The sequence below is a fragment of the Sitophilus oryzae genome, unplaced genomic scaffold (genome assembly GCF_002938485.1).
Source record: "Sitophilus oryzae breed Bouriz unplaced genomic scaffold, Soryzae_2.0 scaffold_578_pilon_pilon, whole genome shotgun sequence".
Lineage (NCBI taxonomy): Eukaryota > Metazoa > Arthropoda > Insecta > Coleoptera > Curculionidae > Sitophilus > Sitophilus oryzae.
In genome coordinates, this window is record NW_022147171.1 from 2,469,120 (window position 1) to 2,495,267 (window position 26,148).

The window sequence follows — 26,148 nt, forward strand, 5'->3', positions numbered from 1 at the left end:
AAATATTCGGTAAATACAAAGTATTTGAATTTACAAATAACATAATATGTATATGCAACCAGTAATGCTATAGATGGATTTATTTTCCTTCATTTCCAATCCCAGACCGTGGGTTGCTATAGTAACATTTTTACAAACATTGTTTGTGTTCATCCCAGTTTTTGAAAGACGCGAAAGAAATAAATATGTCCTACAGAGACGTTAGAAGTAAGAACACATTATTTTTAATCAATGTAATGATAAACGAATTGACTATTCAATTTTTAGATTTTATTGAAATGCTTAGAGCATTGGGATATCCAACTTTAGTTTCGATGGAAAGTTTTCGTTTACCTAATTTCCCTTTAGTAGCCAAATTACTGGTCTGGTTGACTAAAAGATTTGATCCTGACGTTGACATTCCCTTGGAGATTAATACTGAAGACGAAAGAGTTAAGTTGATACGAAACTGTGCACAGTTTATGGTAAAACGTTTTTTGTTTGTCCTATTTTACTTTTTAAAAAACAAGTGTAATTTTAGGCCCTAAAAGCTGGTATAAAATTAAATACCAAAAGACTTTATCAAGCAGACGGATATGCCGTTAAAGAATTGTTAAAAATTACTACAATATTATATGATGCATTGGCCATAAATTTGGAAGAGAATGAAGATGACAAGTTTAATGAGGACAACTTTAGTTTTAGAGATTTTGATATATCAGATAAGGTATGGAAATGTAGTTATGTTGGGCAGCGTTAAGGTCTCCTAGCGACGTCTGGCGTCGCGTCGGCGCGACGCGCACTGTTTCGTTTCCCTATAAAATGATTCAATACTTTTCATTGATACAGGTTTTAGCCACGTACCATTGCGATCAAAAAAAGGTAGTACAAGAATTAGTAGTCCCAGATAGAACTCCTGGTTTATAAGGATATCGAGAAGTGGATATCGTCGAACAATACAATTATACCATCTAACTTTTTAGGCGTTACCATGAATTTGGTAATAATTGGTATCTAGGCAGGGGTGGATGTGCCATATGGGAAAACGGGAAATTTCCCGGTGGGTCGGTGGAAAGAGGGGCCGGTGGGCCGGTCCCGAACAGAGCTCAAAAAAGAATGGATTAGCAAAAATTAAATGGTTAATCTTCTAACTAAAGTGACGTAAGATCCTTAGTGACTCCATAACTATAATCAATTTGCGTCAGTATAATTTATACCAATTTGTAAAATAACTATTGTAAAATGTCTTTCTCTGGGACACTTATAATTTTAATAATCATCTGTTGTTTGTTCGGTTTGAAAATTGTTATTATACAAGGTGAGTCTATAAGTGCAAATAACTCAAGCGCTGGTAGATCTCAATAAAATAAACATAATATATTCTCTTTATCGAGTTTCAAATAAGTTCAATTGAGTTATTAAAGTTTGGAAATTAAAAGAAAAAGCCGTAATATCAGAGATTAAGAAACTATACCGTGGAAAAATTGGCGGTGAACAAGAAGTTCTAAAATATACAGAAACATTTCAAAGAAAATACTCGATTTTTAACATTTTTTTTTGCAAAAAAACCTCATAGACGTGTTCAAATATACCACCCCTGAAAATATTTGCACTTATTTAAGACTTATCCTGTATAGTTTACCCACTATTCTTTTATTAATAACTAATAAATATGACTGACTGGCTGCAAAAAGAAAAAGAATGAATAGCATTAGGTAAATTTAAATAGTCTCGATCTAAATGTATACTAAGAATACGGTGGCGTAGATTGACAACTGGGGGCCTCGGTGCAATATTTTTCGGGCTCCCCTTTGTAAGAAGGTAGACGAATTTGACGCGAACTCTGCGGTTGACGGAGAAAACATATCTATGCTTGGCTTGAATTGGGGACGGGCTAAAAGCCAAGTCTGAGAACTAAAAGCCAAGTCTAAATTGTTGTTTAAAATGTTGCTAAAATGAATTTGCTAAAAATTACTGAGACAGCAGAGAAGAGTTAAATAAGGTTTAAACTAGATTATATAATAAAATATTAATATGTCTCGAAAATCCAAATATGCTTTATTATGGACTGTAACATAGCATTACATCAGAACATATTTATATCCACTGACTAGGTATGACCTAGATTTTTTTGTTTGAGTCATGGCATTATCATACAAGATGCCAAATGTAGAAAAGTATAGAGGAAAAGTTACGTGATAAGAACTATATAATAACCTAAAAAATGCTGCAGTTTTAATGGCGACCGCGGTTCAATCAGTTAAAAACACGTGTACACGAGGAGGCTGCTGCTGTAGCAGAAAAGAGAGAATATCTTTCTACAATGTGTAAGAAAGTATATACCCGAAAAACTAAAAGTAATGTATTTCACAGAGGAAGTATTAAAGTTTCTGAAAATCGTGACTCAAAATCGTAGCCTATTCAAAATCAAATTATCGTTATCGATAATGGAAATAAAGCAGTAGAACCCTGTAAAACTGGGCCATTTTGTAGTAAAAATTCAGATGTCCGACCCAATTACGAAACGTAAAGTATAAACGAAAAGTCCGACCGGCCTTTACGAAAATTTTGATGAAGACAATTTAATTTTTTTTAACCGGAGGCAAAAGAGCTTTTTCGCAAACGCAAAAAACACCCTTACTTATACAGTGTGTCCAACAATTAGTACGACAAACTGAAAGGGGTTGTAGAAGGCATGAAAACAAGTAATTTGAGTATATAGAGGAATCCATGTCCGGATATGTGCCCTTTTGGCAGGAGGTGGAGTGGAACGTAAATTTCAAGTTGCATTTTTTATTCAAAACATTTACAAAAACTGCTCAGTGCCGTCCATTGTGTTGAAGAAACAAATGCACACGCCTGTTCATGGATGTACGAACCCTGGCAAATACTTCCGGCATCTCTTGCACTTCGTCCATTCAAGTTCCTTCCGCTCAATTTAATAATACCGGACATGGGTTCCTATACTCAAATGACTTGTTTTGATGCCCTCTACAACCCCTTTCAGTTTGTCGTACTAATTGTGAAACACCCTGTATATTAATAAATAAAATATGTTTCTTCGTTATGGTCATTTTGTTTTTGTGGATTGTGCCGGTTGTCTGTTTTTCCCGGGCCGGTTTCCACTTCCCCATCCACCCCTGTACCTAGGTACGTGGCGAAATATAAGTATAAAAAATTTACCTACCTCTTAAAAATGGGCAATTTTTCAAGTTTTTTTTTTATTTTATTATAGACCAGCAGATTAAATCATATTTTGTTGTACTACTTTTTGTTTATCGCAATGGTACGTTCGTAAAAACGAACTAGTGTGCGGCGGGACGTGGGCGCAGGACGTCGGCGTCGCCGTCGCTAAGAAATCGCACCTTAACATGGCTTAAATTACTTAAAATACACAGACACTTATAGGTACACTTTGTATAATATATTCTTACAGTTTTTCTTAGATTTTAAAATGTCTGTATTCTACAGTATGTCGCCGGATTTTCTTCATAAGTGGAAAAACTTTTTTATTATTAAGTTTTTGTTGGTTATACCACAGGTTATACAATTGTTAATCCAGCTTATATTTTTCCAAATTTTTATATCGTTTTAGAGAAAAACAGAATAATACGAAAATACCTATATTTTTTTATGCTGACGAGCTCCTCTCAGTATTGGAGGATCACGGAGGGCATCTTATAGGCCTATAGCAATGCAAACCGGTTTTTTTAATCGATTTAAGACCGTCCGAGGGGTAATACGTACTCTTCTGGCAGTCAAAATAAGGTCCTGGCTGAACAACGTGTAGTTTCCTGCAGGATCCATCCGAGCTCCTCTCAGTAAGCTTCGGTCCTCCCTAGCATTTGTCGACCTTGGTCAACCCTCCTTATGCCTCTCCAAGACAGCAGCCTCATTAAATCGGTTTTTAAGCCTAGAAATTACACTTTAGGTGACTTTAAATCGATCAGCCACATCGATCTGTCGCGCACCGCCAAGAACCAACCCAATGGCTTGATTTGCTTCCCCTTTTGTTAAATGACGTCTGTTCATATTATCGATGACACGATAACCACACATGATACAAAGAATACAAGGTATGATATTGCGCAGGTTGGTCACTACGTCACAGGTGATAAACGGCACCATTGGTCGGCAAGTTTTTGCGCGCCAATTTCAAATTGTCAAACAGATTGTGTCATCTGTGAAATTTGATTGTGTCAAAATGTGAAAATAATTTTTCAAATGTCAAGCTCGATGTCAAAACATAACTTTTGGGGTTATGTCCTAATTCTTCCCTATTTTAGGTCTTTTTTTATTAGTGGCAATTGAACAATATTGATATTTTTTTGTATGGCGTATGACGTCACAGGTGGTATGCGCAAACTTAACGAAATTGGAGCCGCTATCGATCATACCTTGTTTTCTTTGTACCATGATAACCACAATATCGCAAACTGCCGCTTAGCAACACGCAAACAAATTCTATTCTAAACAAAAATGAAATATACATTTTTGATGACAATGCTTTTTATTTGTTTGGGTACAATTTTTTATGTTTACAAACAGTATTTTTTTTTAAACACAAACGACATTGGTATTAATAGTTATAACACATTTTTTCTGAAAAATTTTCTTCCTAGCGAAAACACAATGTCCTTAACTTTTTGCGATTAGTTTATAACACTATCAACTTTTAGGTAAACGATTTAAAACTATCTAGACAACTTGCTAGTGAAATTACCACATCGGGAGCTACCCTTTTTGATCTACTAGGCAAAGAAGTCGATTTAAGGGTAATGAAGCACATATAAAATAATTTCTTAGCAGAGTTAATCATGCTATGCGGTTTTGATTTAGGGTGGAAAAAAATCTTCTAATTTTTTTCTATATGTTGTAGTCGGCTCGTCTAAAAAGTATTGGTAGACAATTTGAGCTTTCCGAAGTAGAAGCTGGCGTTAAAAAAGCTATAGAAGCTATAAATGAAGAAATCGCTGAAACAAAACGGCTCATTGATAATGTTGCAGCTACAGAAACTAGTTTAGATTCGAAAATTGAACGCAGGAAACTAGAGCTGGATAGATACGAAAAAAGATTACAAACGTTAAAGAAAGTGCGGTAAATTTATTTAAAAAAATTTTTTTTTGATGTACAAAGTTAATATTCTATTATATTTTGTAGGCCGGCTTTCTTAGAGGAATTTACAAGTTTAGAACAAGAGTTAGAGCAGCTTTTCGTACAGTACTCTGTAAGATTACGTTGCCTTAATCAACTTGAGAAACAGTTTTCTGAAATGGAACGTGTCCAGTTGGAAAAACAACTCCAAACCACTTCGCCTCGGGTGCAGACTATTCCTTTGGATAAATTCGACGTCAATGACGATTTTCTGGATATCGACGAAGCTCCAGGTCAACGTCCCGGTGCTATTAACCGACAGGAAAGACCAAGAGCCGGAACGGGTGGTAGAAAATCCCGAGGAAAGACTTTTGGATCTATGCAGCCTCCTCTATCTGGTTCTCAATCATCTCTCGATCTCAGTTCTGACCCGGAAACGGACGATCTATTTTTAGATAAAGAGGAACCGGAATTGATGCATTCTGAAGACGAATCACTGGCATTAGAACTGTCTGGAATGGATCGGATTGTAGCCTCTGGCAGGAAAACGAATAATAAAGTCCAGGAGCTTAATAGTGATGATGATTTTTAGAAGGATTTTAAAAATAGTTTGCTAAAGACAGTAATATCGATTGTTCTCGTAGTTTATTACTAATAAAAAAACGACTCATAATAAACTATTTTTTATTAAAGATATAAAAATAAATTAAACTTTAGAAATACTACAGAATAAATAAATAACATTTAAATAATGTACATGAACATATCAATTATCACTCCTATTGGCAGCATAGTAGCTGGATTTTTGCTTATGTGTTTATATTGATATTAAAATAATTTTAAATAAGTTAATAAGAAATCAATGTCAGTCAAAAGTCTGTCTTATTGTCAGTAAAAAGTATTTATAAGAAAAAAATTATTGTCTAGTCTTTTCGTTAGAGGATTCAATTGGTAAAGCAGAAAAATATTCGTTCATCGGTTTTGGCACTTGATATGAACATGGATGTTGAATTGGAAGCTCCGGTATATCCATATATTCTACATGTACATTCTCCATATCATTGGGAGGGTCGGTTAGTCTAAAAAGAGATAAAAACGTAATTAAAAAATTGAGTAAATATATTAAATAGAAATATTTAGTGACGTCTAAATACAATGTATTTACCTGTAATTGTCAGTTGTTGTAATCGATTTGGGTTCTTTAATGTTTCGTTTAACTCTTCCAAGCCTCTCTTTTGTTCTAACTGAAGAAAAACCTACAACTTTTTCGTTAGTGACGTCAGTTTTTTTTTTGTCAGTGCGTAATTCAAAGTCAAGTTTATCGTCAACACCTATGGGTGTCAATTTTTTTCTGTTAGTGTCACGTTGATTTTGAAAGAATTCGTTTATAATGTCGTCAATGCTGTCTTCTTTGTCTTCAAATCCAGAAAACTGAGGTCTCAGTTTATTTTTTGTTATAATAATAGAGTCGTCGTCATCATAGTCATTATATATTGGACGGTTTGATGTAGAAAACGGTCTGTCTTCAAAAATAGTAGGTCGTGATGTATGTCTGTTGTAAAATGTGTTGTCGCTGGGGTAATGTGGATGTATGTCCAAGTTGTCATGGTATGTGTTAACTGTCGTGTCAGTATTGTCGATATAAGTTGGTTTAGTAATTATAGGTCGATAGTAATTGTCCATAGGTCTGGAGTTGCCGTTTAGGTTAGGTTTCTTATGTCCCCCTGTAAGTGATCCATATAAGTTTGGTCTGTCGAAGTTTTGTGTGTAAGTAATAGTAGGATATTTAATGTTTGTCGGTCGTCCTATAACATGTGTATAGTCATTTTCCAAATAAATGTCTGTGGGTTTCTTTTTCCGTTTGACTGGTCTCGTCGTAGAAGTCGATAATATTTGTGGGGGTGCATATTGTATGTTAATATTGACTTGTAAAGGAGGATTATTATTCACAGTAGGTTTAGTTGAGGTTTCTGGTAATATTCCAAAAAGGTATGTGATGTCGTCGCGGTTACTGTCTTGTAATTTGTAGTAGTGTCCGTTGTTAGTATTTTTGTTAGGTTTTTTTGTCCCAAGTCGTACCGGAATATCGTATTTTGCCTGTTTTATATCAGTAACGTTGGTATCAACTAGGTCAGTGGTGTTTTGTCCAGATGTATCAGTAGTCGTCGTGGAGAGTTTTGCCTTTATTTGTCTGTGACTTAATGTCTTAATATTACGTTTACGTCTTTGAGATCTGTCTTCAAATGGAACAGTATCATCAGCAATGCTGTTAAGATCAAAAGACCTTTCTTCCCATGGAGCCAGATCAAAATTTCTTATATTTGGGCTTTCGCAATGTATCCTAAGATTTCTTAAATTATCGTGAGATAAAAATACGAAAGGCTGAATGGTCTCTATGTCAGTCATTGTTTGACATAACACTTGTGCTAAAGACACTTTTCTTATTTCATTTAATTGGTCGATGGTAAAAGATGACTCCATATCGCCATTTTCGTACCAAAATCTGTCACCTTTTCGAAGTACAGAAAATTGCTGGGCGATAATGCACGCAAAAGTGGGTCCTGTGACAGCCCCTTTTAGAGGTCTCTCTGCTAGTCCACCGGTAAATAAATCGACATCGTCCACGTGAAGGTACAAAGTTCTTAGTCTCACTACTGTACTCACGCTTATGATTCCGTCCAAATCTTCCCACGTTTTGATAGGGGATAGTCCACAAGGTTTTCTCCAGTACGTATAAGGGGGTATTCCGTGGTCTCGACCCCTTTGAATATTTAGTGCCGCCAAATCCATACCAAAGAACGAATTAAATTGAAACAAGTGATTCGTGAGCTCTTCGGCTATGAATTCGTCACGTTTTTGTGATGGTTGGTTGGACAAACCTAACAGAAGTCGATCCAATGATCCCGGACTCCAAATGTTATGGAAATTAAGAAATTCTTCGTGTAGAGTAACATCTAAAATTTAAACCATTCAAATAACTCAAAACAAAACAAGAATTATGATAATTACTATTTGGCAACGACCTATGGTGATTATCGGTTCTAATAAAGGAATTCTGAACCAAACTGTGACCAAATCTAAAGGCGGCAGTACTAAATGCATTTGAAACTGTCGGATTTATTCTTTTATCGAAATTTTTATAGTATCCTTCCTTTAATAGTCTCAACTCGAATAATTCCATTACATCGGGACCGACAACGATAGGCAAGTATTCCCTAAAAAATAATTTTATAAATAATAAAAATAATCAGTTACAAACTCCTTTATTTTAAGTACTTGTATGTAATATGTTGTATTATGGAATAGATAATTTTCCTTGTTTCTTGGTAGATCCTTTCGTCACTCCAGTGAGGGTTAATTCTAGCAAGTATGGTAGCTATTTTGTTATGATACCTAACAAAAATCGTATGCATTGCGACTAAAGCAATATTTTCGTTTACTCTACCATCTCCAGATTGAAGACATTCTTCTGATACTGCCCCTTCTCGACACACTTCCCTTCCTGGAGGATCTGGTGGATTTAAAGGAAATTCACTCTGAGGCCTGCCGTAGAATAATTTGCCTAAAATTTTTAACTATTTTAGTTATTATATTTTATTAATTATTTTAGTTATTATTTTTTATTAACTTTATGATTAGAGCTTTATCGATTAGCCTTATAGAGGGTATTATACCGTATGACCGAAAAAAAAACGGCATTCAGTTGTCTTGGAATTGGCGATCAATGCCATTCCTCATATAATTTTAGATATAAAATGGAAGCGATTATATGTATAGAGTTAATCAAGCAAGGTACGTCCGGTTCCCTAAGTGGCTACCGCTTCACCAGTTTCGATGCTTCTCTTGATATATGATTGACAATGAGTAAAAATTACTATTTATTTTTTATTATACTTCACTAACTTACTAAGCTTACGCTTTTAAAGTTTGAATAAAAATATTAAGGAAGGAGCATATCAAAAAACTTATTACTCATTTAACAACACAAACATTTGATACGCTATACTGAAGCAGGTAAGTCAAATTGACGTATCTAAATTCTTTGACATCCAATCTTTGACAAGTAGTAAATAAAATCAAAAATGGAGGGAAAAATATCTAATACCTAAGTTAATTTTCAGAGAATTTCATAAATTTATGGGTTTAGTACAGTTCGTCTGCTGGATCTGTGTCTATGAAAGGAATGCGGACAGAAAACATTTAAATAAACAGCAATATATTTTATACGTCGACTTGACGAGTACGTCACCGCAAATCGCTCCGCCCACTCATTTTATTGGCTACTTGCAAATTTGTCGAATTTTTATTGCTGGGACGCGTCGTCTAATTTTTTACGAAAAATATCGAGATAATATCGTTTCCCCTCTCACGGATACTCTGTAGCCACAGAACGGACAGACGTACTTGTACATGTACTGTACATCTTTCCGTTCTGTAGCTACGGGGCATCCGTAAAGGGGGGAACGATATTCTCTCGATGTTTCTTGTAAAAAATTACACGCCGCGTCCCACCAATAAGAATTCGACAAATTTGCAAGTAGCCCATGAAATGAGTGGGCTGAGTGTTTTGCGGTGACATACTCGTCAAGTCCACGTGGACTCTCTGCCGCTTCTATTTAGGAAGCGATTTATAAAATACACACACCGGAAAAGTCTAGGGATATTACAATTTTATCCAGCCATCGCGCATCGTTAGTAATTTTATTATTTGCATTTCTGATATAATAAAATTAAAATAAACAAATAGTTTACAGGACGTATTGGAAATAAAAATGCGAAATTTACCGAATTTTTCAAATTTACCTTGATTTTTATTGAACTCAAAAAATACACACATTTTTTTTATTCTAAATTTTTTTATTCTAAATTTTCCTAAAGTGTGAATTAAAAAAAAAAGATAAAACCATTTTTACTTAATAAAGGGTATGGCCTCCTCTACTGTTCATTACAGCCCTACATCGTCTCTCCATGCTCCTGATCTGGTTGTCGATCTCTTCTTGAGGTACAGATCTCTACGAGTTTCACGAGGCATACCCATTCTCCAAATTCTTCTTTGGACCGCGTCCCATACGTGCTCGATGGAGTTGAGGTCAGGAGATTGTGCCGGCCAGGGTAAGATGTTTAATTGATGAGCATTAATAAACTCACTTACCACTCTGGGTGTATGAGGCCGTGCATTGTCGTGCATGAGAATGAAGTTTCTCCCAAAATCATTGGCATATGGTAACACGACAGGCTCAAGAATTAAATCACGATATGTGATTCCTTAACAGGAACTAACAGGAGGTTCTAACGAAACCCTTCAAGAAAAACAAGATCGGTTTATCGGCCTAACTGGACTCCTCCCCAGACCATAACTGTTCCACCTTGATAAGGGTGCACTCCCTGAACATGATCCAACTGAATAAGATTTCCCGGTTCTCTCCATACCCTAAGCCTTCTCGAATCCGGAAGAATTCCAAAAGATGACTCATTCGTGAAGAGAACATTGACCCATTGTTCATTCGACCACTGAACATGATCTTGAGCCCACAAATATCGTACCTCTCGATTTCCTCTCGTTAAGGGTAGAGCTCTCCAGGGGCGTCTGCTTCTTAAGTTGACCTTTCTTAATCTATTGCGAACAGTGTCAGGACTAACGGTTACATTATGTGTTTCCTGGAGAATTAAACTAAGCTCTGGTGCTGTAAGAGTCGGTCAGCGTCGAGCATTTAATTGTAAAAAATGATCTTGCTGAGGGGTAGTAATGCGATGTCGCCCTGTGTGCCTTTCAGCAACATCAACACTTTCACGGTAGCGTGCACATAATCGCGATATTACACTTTGCGTTGTATTTAATGCTCTAGCTACGTCGATTTGGCGCATTCCAGCTTCGAGCATACCCATGGCCCTTAGCATTTCGTCTCTATTAAGATGTCTACGCTCTATAATGTCGTTTAATACTAAACAGAGTTATTTGAATGAATTCTCGCCAGTTATCATAAAAACATAGCCAGTACAGGTTAAATTGACGAACAATTGATGCTAGGTGCTTTTTATACATTTGACAAAAAATGCACAAACACTTCTGCAAATATCCGAAATTTAGAAATAACTACTGTGACTACTTCGTTTCAATGGAAGTAGTAAGAATCGGCCTACAAATATGTGGTTGTTTATTCAAAACATTTATTTTTAACTTTAATAAAATGATATCCCTAGATTTTTCCGGTGTGTGTATATTGCTGTTTATTTAAATGGTTTTAGCCACATTCCTTTTATAGACACAGATCCAGTAGACGTACTGTATATATATTAGTGATTACTAGTGAAAGGTTATTCCATTATTTCAGTCGATTTTTGACGATAAACAACCTAATCTACCATAATTAAGTTCTACCACAAAAAACTTTCTACTAGATTTACTACCTCTAAACAACTACTAGTTGTAGAATAAATAAAATAAAATGAGTTCACTGAAGACCGACAGATCCGCAAAATTTTAAATCAAATATGTCAAATGAATCGTCAAACAGCACTGTCAACGATTCCCACCTCTGTCTACCTTGCATGGATAACAATTTAAAGCTTTTAAATAATAATGCTTTCCATCAAATATTTTTGTAATTATTGTATTAGATGATTCACTTAGTGACCTTTTATAATTAATTGAATGATTTTGACAGCGAATATTCTATGCTACTATTAGTATTGAATTTCAAGAATCGACATTTATTTCTTTCCCTGCTTAATTTTTAGTGTTCAGCAACATATAGGTCTCACAATGACAAATACGTAACGTCACAATGCGATATGCGACAGTACAATCTCAAAAGAATGAGTAGATTCCGATATTCAGGCAGGAGTTCCATAAACATGGGCTCTTTTTGGAGTTCTCAAATCTGAACTGGTATCAGGATTAACAAAAAAGTTGTATATCTGACACACTAAATGCCGTTTACTTCCTATCTAAAGTTTATATAGACTGATTAGAAGTAATGTAAAGCTGAAGTTACACGTGTCAAGTAGTTAAAGCAAGCTACTAAATCAAGTAGCTAAAATTTAGCCCGTTCATTTTAGTGAGCGTCTACATTTTATTTTTTATTGCTATTTAGTTGTTGATTTAACCAGGATTTTACGCTCTGGACATAAATATCCTTCGAACCTGCTACCGATTTCATAAGCTCTTTATTTTCTTTTTTTTTCTTGACAATAAGTTGACCTCAATGCCTGTATATTGTTTTAAATTTCATGAACTCCAAATCCTTCTATAGCTATGATCTCCTCAATTTCCTAATACGCTGTGTCCCGAGTCTCGAGCTTGTTTATTTTTATAAACGGCAGCCCTTGTATCCCATAAGTATCCCTTGTATTCCATATTTTTCTACAAACTTATTCAATAGACAAAATTAATAATTCAAATAAAATAAACGCTAGTAGTCTTGGCTAATGAACTTGGCTAAACTAGCCGGTCTACACTTGTTTAGTCGGTGCAAAGTTGGCACTTTAATTGCCCAAAAACAGAGGTGGCGATGTCCACTTGCGCAAGTAAATAGGAATCGTTTCTATTAAGTTGACTAAACAGTTTATAAATCTGTTACTTGCGCAAGTTCTAAATCAGGTTGTTTACACCATGCATGTCACTAAATTTAGTAATTAATTTAGTAACTTGCTTTAGCTACTTGACACGTGTAAATTAGGTTTTATATTAATGAAGAAATTACCATGTCGGAAGGTTCTTAGCGAGTCAGACGTACTGACATCACTTCCGTAGACGGTAGAAGCATCTATATATGATGTAACTTGATTAATTTGTTCTCTCCAGCCTAATTTGCAGTCGATTCTGGTAGATGGGGCGCTGCGGGTAAATTCCATACAACGAACGCCAAAGCGACTTAAGAATGGATCCGTCGAAGACACTTCTATTGGTAAACATGAAGGATGCTGTAAGTTGATTCACAGTGTAAAATTTAACAGACTCTAAATTAACTATTTGTTATTATTGAACGTGAAATGTTGTTAAAGTCACTTACCAAAAAATCCGAATGCAAGAAACTTCTACCGCCATCTCCGCAACACTGAGGAATAGATTCGTTAAAGCTCTGAATTTTGACAGTTGATGTAATGTCATGATCAATGAATTGACCCCATTGCATAAACATCAACGTGACGGATTGTAATTCATTGTTTCTGTCGACATGTATCACTTTGCTTATTTGACGTGGCGAGGGTAGCGGATCCCCAAATATGGATCTCCGGATACTTTGAAGCCCTAAATAATTAAAGATGAAACATTAATCATAATACACTAAAACATATTATTTTTTAACTCGCGTTTTGCTAATCATGATAGTATATTATAATTACAACCTACTAAAGAGCTTTTGAATTTAAATTTGTCTACATTCTTAAAACTTCATGCTCTAGAAGATTAAAATGTAATTTTTCTAGAAGGGTATTGAAAAATTCGCATCTGGCACGTCGACAGAAAATAAAATCTCCCGAGAATCCATAAAGTCGAGTAGCTCGCATCCATCTTTCTATAAAAATAATTTTTGTAGCACCGTTAAATCCAGTCGTCGCTCGAAGATATATTAAAGTTCAAAAGACAATTTATCAAAACAGAACATGTGTTCTTACAGTTTTATTTTCAAGAACTTTCTTACTTTTTTATCATCCGTTTGTAACGTATCGACAATATTGATCGTAATATTCGTAATACATTTTTTAGCAGTCTTATTGAGTATTATTCTTTAGAACATTTTTAACTAGGTTTTTTTGTCTTTTAATTTTCTTGTATTTTTAACAATTATTCTGCATGCATTTATTTTAATATTAAGTAATTTAACCCAGATTATTAAAAATATATATTCTTCTTATACTAGCTTCGGTATGGTTATTTTTTAATTCGTAAATATAAATTGCGCGATATCCTCTATAACTGTTTACAGCAACATTAGAAGAAATTTTCCGTCAACTGGACTGGATCAACAAAGGATTAAAAATAGATGGAGAATATCTTAACCATCTAAGATTCTGATAACATAGTTCTAATTGCCATTAATAGTCCTGAAGAACTACAAGCAGAAATTGATAAACTAAATACAGCCAGTAATAAAGTGGGTCTCAAAATGAATTTAGCAAAAACTAATGTACGAACTAGTGGAAAGTAAAGACATTCTAATAAATAACCCAACACTGAAAATAGTAGAAGAATATATATATTTGGGACAACTAATACACAGCTCGGGATCTCTACTACCAGAAATCAACAGAATAATTAAGTTAGCATGGGGTCCTTATGGAAGAAACTCAATTATATTCAAATCTAGAATGCCACTATCTGAAAAAGAAAACATTCGATCAATGTGGACTACCACTCATAACCTATGCATGCGAAACCTGGACATCACTTAAAACGGACATTATCAGGAAATTGCAGGCCGCACAATGCTCAATGGAACGAAATATGCTGGGAATAACCAAGAGAAACCGTAAAAGAATAGAGTGGATACGACAAAAGACCCAGGTAATAGATGTCATCAACAGAGTCAAATCCCTCAAATGGCAATGGACAAGATACCTAGCAAGAAGAAAAGACAACAGATGGACCACAAAACAATAACAGCACTGTACACACGAAGAATTAAGAGATCTAGAGCAAGACCGAACCTGAGATGGGACAATGATATTAGGAAATTAGCAAGGATAACTTGGGCCCGCATAGCTAACAATAGACAACATATAAAGCAAAGCCCAACTATAAAGAGAGTATGTGAGGGAGGCCACACCATAATTGGAAATGGTTGAATAAGCTGAAAATGATGATGATGATAATGATAAAATAGAAATTGAGAGTTTGTGCTCAATTTTTTTTTTCGCGATTCTATCGGTTGTACCATGACGTGTCGCCGGAATATTTCCATTCAAGGCTCCATGTTCATTACTCTGCGGACTATGTTCACCGTACCCAAAATAGCTGCTTAAATACATTGACTTATGATATTTTCTGGTAGCTTCAGCTCCTTTAAGTTCTTCTCAAAATCAATGTGAACCAGACCATTGCTTGAAATGATGAGTGGTATTACTCGGGTTGCTTTAAGATGAGAGGTTTGCCTCATATCGAAAGCCAAACTTGATACTTCGAAATTTTTTCCCTTGCAGTTTTGACTACGCTGTGATCTAGTGGTACAGCTACGTCGATTAAGTAGGCTTTCTTTTCGTTTTTATCTATCCAAACAATGTTCGGCTTATTATGAACTACTGATCTGTCTGTCTGTATTTGCGTATTCCAGTATACTTTATGATGTTCGTTTTCCTCTAATTCTTGTGGCCTGTATACTGTAATATTTCTTTTCAGGATTCTTGATTTTTAGGCACTTTAGCATTTCCAGGTGAATAATCTTTGCTATGTTGTCGTGTCTTTCCGTGTAGTGGACTGACGCAAGACTCTCACATCCAGAGCTGATGTGTTGGATGGATGTGTATGGATTCACTGTAATGCGGTCAATCTCGCATATTGTTCGATGAAGGTAAGTATCTTTGCATAAAATAGGTTGCTAGTTTGTTATTTTGTCTGTTGCATGCTCTTTCAACATTGATAAGTCCTCTCCCTCCATGGATCCTGGGGAGATACAACCTGATTTTTGAAGACGTCTGATGGTGCAATCTGAACTGTGATACTGTTCTCCTAGTACCTCTGTCTATTTCCTGCAGCTCTGTTTTGGACCATTTCAAGACTCCGTATGTGTGCGCCAGGACAGGAATTGCCCATCTATTGACTGCTGCAATCTTCTGTCTGTCTGGTAAGTATGTTTTACAAACTGTTTTCACTCTCTTTAGGTAAGTATTTTTCATTCTGGTCTTCATTTCCTTATCCTTGATCTGCCCTGTTTGTAACATTCCAAGATATTTGTATGCAGATGTTTTTTAATGTCTCTATCTCTGTACCATCCATTAGTGTAACATTGTCATGACTTATCAGCTTACCTTTTTTGTAGTGTACAGTAGCACATTTAGATAAGCCAAATTCCATATGGATTGATTTGCTGAAAGGGGATACCAATTCCAACGGACTTTGAAGCTGCTCGGGGTTATTTGCATATACCTTAAGATCGTCCATGTACATAAGATGATTTAGTACTACTTTGTTTCGCTTGGTGATCTTGTAGCCTAGGTTGCTGTTTGAAAGTATCTTATTCAAGGGGTTTAAGGCCAAACATGTGCTTGATAATTATAGGAGTTTTAATAATAAGTACCTCTGATTTTGTGGCTATACATTTTGTTTGTAAATATAATATTTGACTAATTAAAAAAAAGAGTCATTGTCTACTACTGTTTTTCTTTCTCCAGTATATCAGATGATAACAAAATCATTGTAGGTACATTTTTATTATATTTTATGTATAACCACGAAAGATGAATCAAAAATGTAGTTAATATTTTTTTTAGTTTAGCAACACTAGCCACAGAAACTGTCATTTTTACTCCTAATAAAACAATATACTATTATTTAATAGTGACTGAAGTTGACTGCTAGAAAAAAATATACAATAATTCTTTTATTTTTACATTTCTCTAAAGCTGCTTAATAATATTTAATTAACTGTATTGTGCTAATTTTTGCGACGTGATTGACAATGTAAAAAAGTCATTTTAACGCCTAGGCATAAAACTTTGGCATAAAAGTAAAGGGTTTTTACGCGTAAGCAGAAAAGTACCAAAATAAAGTCAGTTAATCAAACTGACATGTCTAATTCAACGAGTGTAACCATTAACCATCGTTTCTCGATATACAGGGTGGTCCGAACTGTATTCCGGAAACTTCAGCTGCATATTCTGCAGTTAAAAATAAGTAAAAAAGTTCGTAAAGTAAACGCCACGAATGTTTGGGAGTGATTCATCGCTTGATGAAGTTAGAATCGACACGCGCGCTATCATTTTTACATTAAAAACGTAAATTTTTACCGCAGACGTAGGTTTTTAAAGGCCCGGTTCAATCATCTGCCTGCGCTCCTCCTACTTATTCTAAAATGTTAGCGTGATTGACAAAGACGATACTATATCGCGTTTCTTTGATTGATTCGTTTTTGTGCGTCAGTCCATTGGTGTGCTTGCAGTGCGGCCAATGGGGCATTCCAGTTTATATTTATAACCAAATATATGTTTTGACAAGACTTTGACAGTTAAAACAACAAATTACAACATATTATATATTTATTATTATATGACTTGAAACACCACGGCACTGGAATTAAGTTTTATGTGAGCTTGAACAGATTAGTTCACATGGTAACGACCGATGAATCACTCCCAAACATTCGTGGCGTTTACTATATAAATGTATGTCCTAAAATGCTTACTCTCATTTTTTCTAAATAATTTCTGAAGTAACATCAATATTTGGATGAAAATTGGTGTATGGGAGTTTTTTGACATGGGAAATTTGATTTTGGTGTCAATATGACTCCTAACTAGTAGAGGGCGCCACCTACATGTGTTTTAACTGTTTTGAAGCGTAATAACTTTTTGTTCGTACATGTATAACACTATCGAGCGAAAAAATATACATCTCTGTGACTTTTTACGTAAAAAATATCTCTTTGTAAAAATCGCTACGAGCAACCGTTCTTAAGACATTTAGAATAGAAATAGACAATACATGTCATTATTGACGAAAAATAAACCCGTTGAGTAGATAGTTATTTCACTGAAATAATAACTTTGGGACATTTTTATTTCTTTAAATTAATCATAATTTTTTCTGCAAAAAATGATAATAAAACAGTTTTTGTTGAACTTTTGGCACAAAAACTTTTCAAATTTATGATTTCAGTCTAATAACTATTTAGTCAACATGTTTAATTTATGTCAATGGTGACAGGTATTGATAATGTCGATTCCAAATATCTGGAAACCCATTACTCGTAGCGATTTTTACCAAGAGACCTTCTTCACGTAAAAAACGTCATAAATGTATACTCAGTAGTTTTATACAGGTACGGACGAAAAGTTATTACTCTTCAAACCAGTTAAAAAATATGTAGGTGGCGCCCTCTACTAGTAGGAGTCATATTGACATCAAAATCAAATTTCTCATGTCAAAAAACTCCCAGACACCAATTTTCATTCAAATATTGACGTTACTTCAGAAATTATTAGGAAAAAATTAAAATAAAAATGAAACTTCTACCCCTGTATCTCGGAAACTAAACATTTTAGGATATACATTATACGAACTTTTTTACTTATTTTTATCTGTGGAATATGCTGCCGAAGTTTCCGGAATACAATTCGGACTACCCTGTATAATTACTTACAAATTATTACTTTTAAACATTTTTATATTATTTGCAACGTTCGAAATTGTTTAAAAAAATATTTGTGTGTGTAAAGAAAATATATATTGATAGTAAAGTACACAAAAAGTAACTTTGACTCCAAATAGGACATGCTATTATTGTTGAAAACAGGAGACACAACATTCAGAGTTGAAAACATCAACAACTATAGGTAATTTCAGTTGGGGGTTGGAAGCTTCGGCGATAAAACAGCAAAATAAAACACTAACTCACCACAATACACCAAAAGGCTTTACATATAACACTGGACGCGCGTTTTGCTAACATGTTCCGCATATCACCAGCAGATGTTTAAAACGTTTAAATCATTTGCTGATGATGGGGGTTGATGGTTAGCGAAAGGCGCGTCCAGTTTTTTATTTTGCAAATATTGTTAAGTATTAAACATATTACATACCGTCCTCGTAGACTGGTGCAAGAAATCTTTGCATCGGGAACAGAGCCGAACCCCTCCATGGATGATCCGGATTATTACAGGTACCATCAGCTGTTCTAAATCTTTTCGACGCAGGAGGACATGTTGGAAGACCCCTTAGAGGGCACTCATCCAGATCTATTCTGGCCTGTAGGTCTTCGGGAAGACCTGCTATTTCTCTACCGACATTTCCGTGATATCTAAAAATCGAAGAAAAAAATCCTTAACAAAACAACCAATAATACAAAAAATACAATGTACCCTGATATCTATAATATACATTCAGAGTTAAACCAAAAAAATTCGGTTATTTGCAGAAAAATGCAAGTTATGTTTGTGATAAAATATATATAACAGTTTCCCAGAAAGCGTCAGAAATCTTCCCAATAAAATGGCGAAGAGTACTGTAATTATAAATACCTATTAAAAAGTCATTTTACTCTATTAATGCGTTTTTTAATGACAATGATTATGGATTTTACATTATATACAGTATATCCCCTGATTGTCTTTACAAAAGAGGAAAAACTTTTTCATTATTGAGACTTTGATAAAAATGCATTCTTCATAAAAAATGTAGCTTGTTCCATCCCGATTATACTTTTCCAAATTTCTATCCCGTTTTAGAGAAAATTAAAAAGTCCTAAACATTAAAAGGCGTTTCTATGGTAATATAATTTCGATTTCATGCTTTGATAGATGGTTATTATTAATTTTGATTAACGTTATACTTTTCCTGTTGTTAAGTACTATATTTTCCTAAAACTATTATCACCATTTCTCTAACATTGAACTAAATAAATCTTGTGCTTCTTTAACACCTTAAAACAGTAAAAAATATGACGTTAATTAAAATTCTATCAATAAGGATCTATCAAAAAATTAAAACTAAGTTATTACCATATAGAAACGCGTTTTGATTTTTAATTTTCTAGAAAACGGCATAGAAATTTGGAAAAGTATGAACGGGATTAACAGCTTTTATTATAAAGAATGCATTCTCAATAATAAAGAAGTTTTTTTCCTCTTGTAAAGACAATCTGGGGACAAACTGTAGAACATCTTAAAAAATAATCATTTTTAAATTTCAATCTTTCTTTACATAAATATTTATTTTCCAGATTGTTAAATTTTTAAATATTGTAATGTTAAGATCCGAATTTGTTTTAAATTGTTTACTGTTATGTTGGCTGATTTTTGTATTTCTAGGATTATATTTTAGTTATACTTCTGAATAATTTATATACATATACATATGTATATTGTAATTTTTCATTGGAACACACAAATAAATTAAACTATTACTACTACTAACTTATACCCCATAACAGTATCTAGTTAAGTACATCATTATATATGTATTTTAAAACAAATAAAAGCAGGTGCAGTATAATATGATTACTTATAACATTAGCATTAGGTATTAGCTATATTTTTTTTACGAAGTATTTGTATAGATATTTATTAGCAAACTAGCAGTATATTTTATTATATTTTAATAATTATATTTGTGACAAAACATTGTTTGGTGGAAGCACATCTTAATTTTAAAAGTCGCAAATATAATATGGATTTTGATTTATAAACCACTCACATGAGAAAAAAAACTGTATATATCAGCTGTTTATTATAATATAGTACAAAAATAAGAATCTAATACACCTAAAATTAAAAATCAACTAAAACTGATTGAATCGAAATTGAAATCGAATCAGAATGATGGCCGTCCGAAATCGCAATTCGAACTGCTAACGCAACAATAATAATAAGTAATTAGTTTTAAAAAGCGTTTGTAAGAAAAAAATCGGAGAAAAACATCTATAAGTAAAATCGAGAGTAGACTCGTGCTTGCCTCTTACTTTCTCTTTATGCAGATCGTAATTTCCCTTTTTTTATCTTTTATCAACACCAGGCTAAAAAGTCTCTCTGTGTCCTACTGACACAGAACAGTCTTCACTTTCGAACATCTGAATACTTATATACGTTTCATTAGAGAAAATAGAGAAATTCGTATTGGTTTTAAAAATCACCAATAATTCCAATAATTATTATTTAACTCCATAGGTATAAAAGTATAAAAAGAAATATTTTTTATGAACAATTTTATAGCCGGAATAAAAATAGGTTTCATTAATTACTATGTTTTTCATAGCACAGAGTTAACAAAATTATTAGAATCACAAGAGACCTGACATTAGACACATACAGGTGTTTTAATCTCTCGTAGGCAGAATCCTCTCGTAAAAATAAGATTTATTTTTTATATCAACATAGGTCCGATTTTGCTTTGTTTCGTAGGTTCAAGGGGTTTTAGTCTTCATTTTTTACGATTTATTATAATTTCCTTCCAAGTGCTTTTAGCTATTCAAATGAAATTTTGAGAGTGAGACCCAGCTCACACGATGCAACTGTTTTGAGACAAAAGTTGCAATTCAGTTGCACTTGCAACTGTTTTGCAACCTCGGGAGCGTATAATAATGTGAAGCCGCACACGAATTGATTCTAACGGGACTAGTTTGCAATCAGTCGCAGATCTGTTGTTCGCGACCATTTTCCGCGGTCGCAGTTGCCTTGCATTTTAAAAGTTGCTTGTTTTTGTTATTTCGTCTGAGTCCTGCGTTGTCCGCGGTATTGATAATAATTAAGTATGTCTTCATCATCTGAGTCCGAATATTCGAAATTTGACATAGTAACTTATTTAAATTGAATACTACACCAACTGATTGAAACTGATTCATATGAGTTGCATCCGTGCGCGGGCAGCAGGTTTACAGTACGTCCGTCCGTTCTGTACACAGGTTCTGTAGCTACGGGGAATTCGTGAGAGGGGAAACGATATTCTCTCGATGTTTTTCGTAAAAAATTAGACGACGCGTCCCATCAACAAAAATTCGACAAATTTGCAAGTAGCCAATAAAATGAGTGGGCGGAGCGATTTGCGGTGACGCAGTCGTCAAATCGACGTATAAAATATATTGCTGTTTATTTAAATGTTTTTGTCCTCATTCCTTTCATAGACGCAGATCCAGCAGATGTAAAGTACGTCTGCCCCACTAACTTTTTTTTCTTTCGTTAGCAAAATTGTGCTGATTAGCAAAATAATATCGATTAAAGTTTGGCTTTTGATATTTTGACGATTTCGCTCTTCTTGATGAGATAAAGGAGTTTTTATTAATTTGCTTTAATCTAATAATAAGTTTAATAGCAACATTTAAAATAAAAATAATGTCATATTAACTGGACAAAGTGTATAAGTAAGTGACATTGATTCCTTATAGGAAAATAGTAAAAAAAGTAAGCGTGAGTGTAGAAATGCATAGGTTTAATGTTACAGGATGTTAAAATTTTAAAAAAATAGATTTTTAGTAATTATCTTAAAAACCATTATTTTTTCATGACTTCGCTGTATGTAGCACTGAACATCAGTTTAATTAATTTATTAAGTTCATTTTTACTCTAATTTTATTAATTGTGATTAAGAAAATTGCGTTTATCTTATGAAGGAGAGCGAAATTTACAAAATATCAAGATAAAACTTTTAACCGGCATTAAACGCCTTATAGAATTTACGATAACAAGAGAAAAAAATCAGTGGAGCACATGCTTTTCTTTTAAATATTTCAGTGATAACCCATATGAATGTCCTTGGTAAATCTGTTGACACTTTTTTAGCATTAAAATATGTAGTACCTACTTATAGCAGCTTTTCAGCGCTTTCAGATGGAGCGGATCGTACGCGCGGAGCGTCCGCGCTGATATTTTTTCAATATAGCTCATCCGGACGGAGCATACGCGATCCATGTGAAATTGTTCATATTATAAGCTTATGATACCTGTTCGAAGTCGCGGACGGTCCGTCGCGGACGCTCCGCTCCATCGGAAATCGCTGTTTACCTTCAAAATTGAATCGCTAAAAGTACTTATAATAAATCACTTATTATCAGTGAAATTATAATAAATTGAACAAAAATGAAGAGTTTAACCCCCTGTAGCAACGAACTACGTACTATGTCGAAAAAAAATGGAATGAAAATCGCTGTCACTTTATATCCGTGCTTTATATACAAAGTTAAAAGCGGAATATCATCGATCCCCATTTCCAAGTCAAAAGAAAACTGCTTTATTCGATCATACGGTATAAATTCATATATTATTTTAATATTTTCTAATTAGTTATTATTAGGAGAATATTTAGTTAAAATTGTGTTTGGTTATAACGCAATGCGATGTTACGTCTATTCTTTATTTGAAATACGTCTTACTACTTTCTTTGAAATTGTTAAACCGCTGAATTAAGTTTACAGATAAGAACATTGTAGAAAACTTTTTAAATCGCTTTTAGAAAAGGGAAAACTTTACAAACTGAAAAACATCTGCTGCATTTCAAACAATTAGATTTCTTGTACTTTATTTCAACTTGAACATGAAACTTTAGTGCGTTGGAAGTTATTGTAAGATTTTATATTTTGATATTTCGTATTTAAATAGCAAAACAGAATAACCGAATAAAATTTTACAATGCCCATATCGGATTAAATAGATTCAATAATAAAAACAAGGCACTCGGATATTTATTAAATATCTATCCTATATTAATATCTATTTTAAATATTTTCTTTCTTTTTTTAAAAGAAATAATCACTTCTTTCTATATTTTTTTCATTACGAATTTTTGCATTTGTGGAATTTTATTGGAAAAAATTGCATTTGTGTCAATTTTATTGCGTTCTAACAAATCATTGTTTTGTAAAAATCAATACATGCTCTTGTAGGAAATTGAAATTGTCTTCAAAAAAGGTCTGATATGAATTTTCATTTAATCGACTCGTTTGAAACTTATTGAAGATTAAAATTCAACTTCAAATCGTAATATGATAACTTCCACAATTTTTTATATTTTATCACGAAATAATAGCTCAAAAACATAAAATATATTTATGCTCAAAAACATAAAAATTTTGCGCTAAAGTTATCATATACGATTTGAAGTTGATTTTTAATCTTCAATAAGTTTCAAACGAGTCGATTAAATGACAATTCATATCAGATCTTTTTTGAAGACCGTTCAATTCCCTACAAGAGCATGTATTGATTTTTACAAAACGATGATTTGTGAGCGCAATAAAGTTCCAAATAAAAAAATTGTTTCCCCCTGTTATTTAAATGGAAAATAGAAAATCACGATGAGATACCTCTTAATATTAATATTAAAAGCTCAAACTTTATCAGAATTTTTCACGGTAACGTCCTGAACGATATTTTCACGGTAACTAAAAAGAAAAAAAAATATTTTTTGTGGTGTACCCTAAAATACAGTATTATCGTTTATATTTATAAATGTTGGTAACACTATGTCGAATACAGTTTGCATAGTGTGCATAGACCTAAGAAAACCTTTGTTTATAAAATTAGTTTTCCATTTGGAGTATTCAATTTGCAATTAAAAAACATTTCAAGTTTAATATTGTAAATGAAAAAATATTAAATTAAAAAATTTCGTTATATTTAAAATGTATATAAGTAAACAAAAACAAAAAAGAAATAGGTATGTGTAATATCTTTTTTTCTGAAATATATAATAGACATTAAAAAAATCATTGACGTACTTATTAATTTAAGTTTTTAAAAAAAATATTTTGAATTTCTCATATCAACTTATAACACACAACTAACTAAATGAATTTCAAAACATAAGTTTGTTTAAATAAGCAAAAATACAAATATAGTAATCATAGTTTACAATATAAGAATAATATTAATTGATTGTTCTTAAAATATTTGTAAAGGAGTAATATATTTTTTAAAATTATAAATCAGGTAGAATCGAAAGACAATATATTCAACTAACCTTTAGATATTTTATCCTCCTGTAAAAATACATCATCGAAATCGAGACCGGGTATCAGATACTAAATGAAAGAAGATTCGATCAGGCCATCTTGATATCGACTAACCGGTGACATCTTAACGTCGCCATCTTTAAACGCTAAATTTCCTAACCCCACTTTTATCAGTTTCGTAGCTTTCCCTTCCTTCTACTACTCGGTCGTTAAATATGAACATCCAGTGTTTTAAGTTTAACGCTTGATAGAACGTTGTGTATACTTTCTTTTGCCGGCTGTTTTCTTTATTTATTTTTGTGTATCTGTACCTATAGCAGTGGCGTATCAAGAGAGAAAGTACAAGTGTTACTTTATTTAGACTGGCTATTTACCATTAAGCTAATTTTACACATAAACCGTCCTTAATCTTCATTTATATGGTAACTTAACGCCGTTTCATTTGAATCATACGGTAGCAAAATTGTTTACAATAAGATATTTGCTAACAAAAATAATAATTCTCTATTTCTCTCACCAAAAGAACAAGGACGCAGGAAGACTTGGGACTGCTTAAAAGAGCTAGACAGATAATGATTAGCGAGACTAGTTTTGGTCTTGCGGTCTTGATTTTGCAGATAAACCAACTTCAAGAGCAATACCAGCATTATACTGTAAATATTTATTTACCTGTACGACAAAGACCAAAACCGAATAGTAAAATTCTTATGCGAGACCAAGAAATAGCCAGTTGGTCTTCAGTTTTTTCACGTTTTTTAGTCGTTCACATATTGACTATTTCCTTAGATTCTAGTGTCAAATATGGAAAAAGACTTTTTCCAGATTATATGCGAATATAATAATATACAGGGTGGCCTATTAGTGTGAGGAAGTCCAATATCGTCGTTGTTGTCGAACATATGAAAAAAGTTTTATACAGATGTTGCATGATTCATAATGGTGCATATCTTAAAAATATTTTGTTGTATATAGGGTGTCAGAAAAAAAGTTATGATAAAATTCTGGATATAGTACACTATTTTTATTTGAAGCACTATGCAATTTTGCCATTCTATTTCTTATTTAATGAAACTTTCGTCAAAAACACTATATCCGAAATGTGGTTAAAAAATGCAGTGAATATAGCTTTATTAAAACTTAGCCTTATTTTCCTAAACACCAAGGATAACAGAATAAATCCGCGAATGAAAATTTTCATTATCCTATACAGGGTATTTTTTATGGCGTCACCAAAATTGAAATATTTAAAATGCTATATTTCTATTTTTTAAATACCCTGAATAATATTTTTTGTTTAGGTGTAGAATTAAAAAATGAACATTTTTTGTATTTAAAGTTTTCCTAAATTTTTATATTATATTACATATGGGGCTTTCGACGGTAAAATTCTAGACAAAGATCCATATTAAGTAGTTTTGATAAAAATTACTGTTGAAGGAGCCATATGTAATATAATACCGCGAATATTGGCAAAATCGTT

At 33.4% G+C, this 26,148-nt stretch overlaps 2 protein-coding genes across 4 annotated transcripts in view; one reads left to right on the plus strand and one right to left on the minus strand.

Annotated features, from left to right (window-relative positions):
- The first annotated feature begins 3 nt into the window (after positions 1-3).
- On the plus strand, positions 4-5,733 carry LOC115887655 (clusterin-associated protein 1 homolog). Of its 2 annotated transcripts, none has more exons than XM_030907123.1 (6): positions 4-207; positions 261-464; positions 521-706; positions 4,659-4,754; positions 4,859-5,076; positions 5,140-5,733. In XM_030907123.1, the coding sequence occupies exons 2-6, from the start codon at positions 279-281 to the stop codon at positions 5,663-5,665; spliced, it is 1,212 nt and encodes a 403-aa protein (XP_030762983.1). In that variant the 5' UTR covers positions 4-207; positions 261-278; the 3' UTR covers positions 5,666-5,733. The 2 variants fall into 2 exon arrangements, with proteins under 2 accessions (XP_030762983.1, XP_030762982.1); XM_030907122.1 differs by having other exon boundaries at positions 7-207; positions 268-464.
- A 95-nt stretch (positions 5,734-5,828) lies between these two features.
- LOC115887650 (peroxidasin homolog) overlaps positions 5,829-26,148 on the minus strand; it is a 101,420-nt gene continuing 81,100 nt past the window's right edge. Inside the window, exons 5-11 of one of the 2 annotated variants that reach the window (XM_030907113.1) lie at positions 18,811-19,028; positions 13,086-13,324; positions 12,777-12,996; positions 8,350-8,635; positions 8,083-8,288; positions 6,239-8,027; positions 5,829-6,152 (exon numbers count right to left, since the gene is read on the minus strand). In XM_030907113.1, coding sequence (XP_030762973.1) covers positions 5,990-6,152; positions 6,239-8,027; positions 8,083-8,288; positions 8,350-8,635; positions 12,777-12,996; positions 13,086-13,324; positions 18,811-19,028 — 3,121 coding nt within the window. In that variant the 3' untranslated portion in view covers positions 5,829-5,989. The remainder of the gene's footprint in view (positions 6,153-6,238; positions 8,028-8,082; positions 8,289-8,349; positions 8,636-12,776; positions 12,997-13,085; positions 13,325-18,810; positions 19,029-26,148) is intronic. The other variant, XM_030907114.1, reaches the window with a different exon arrangement.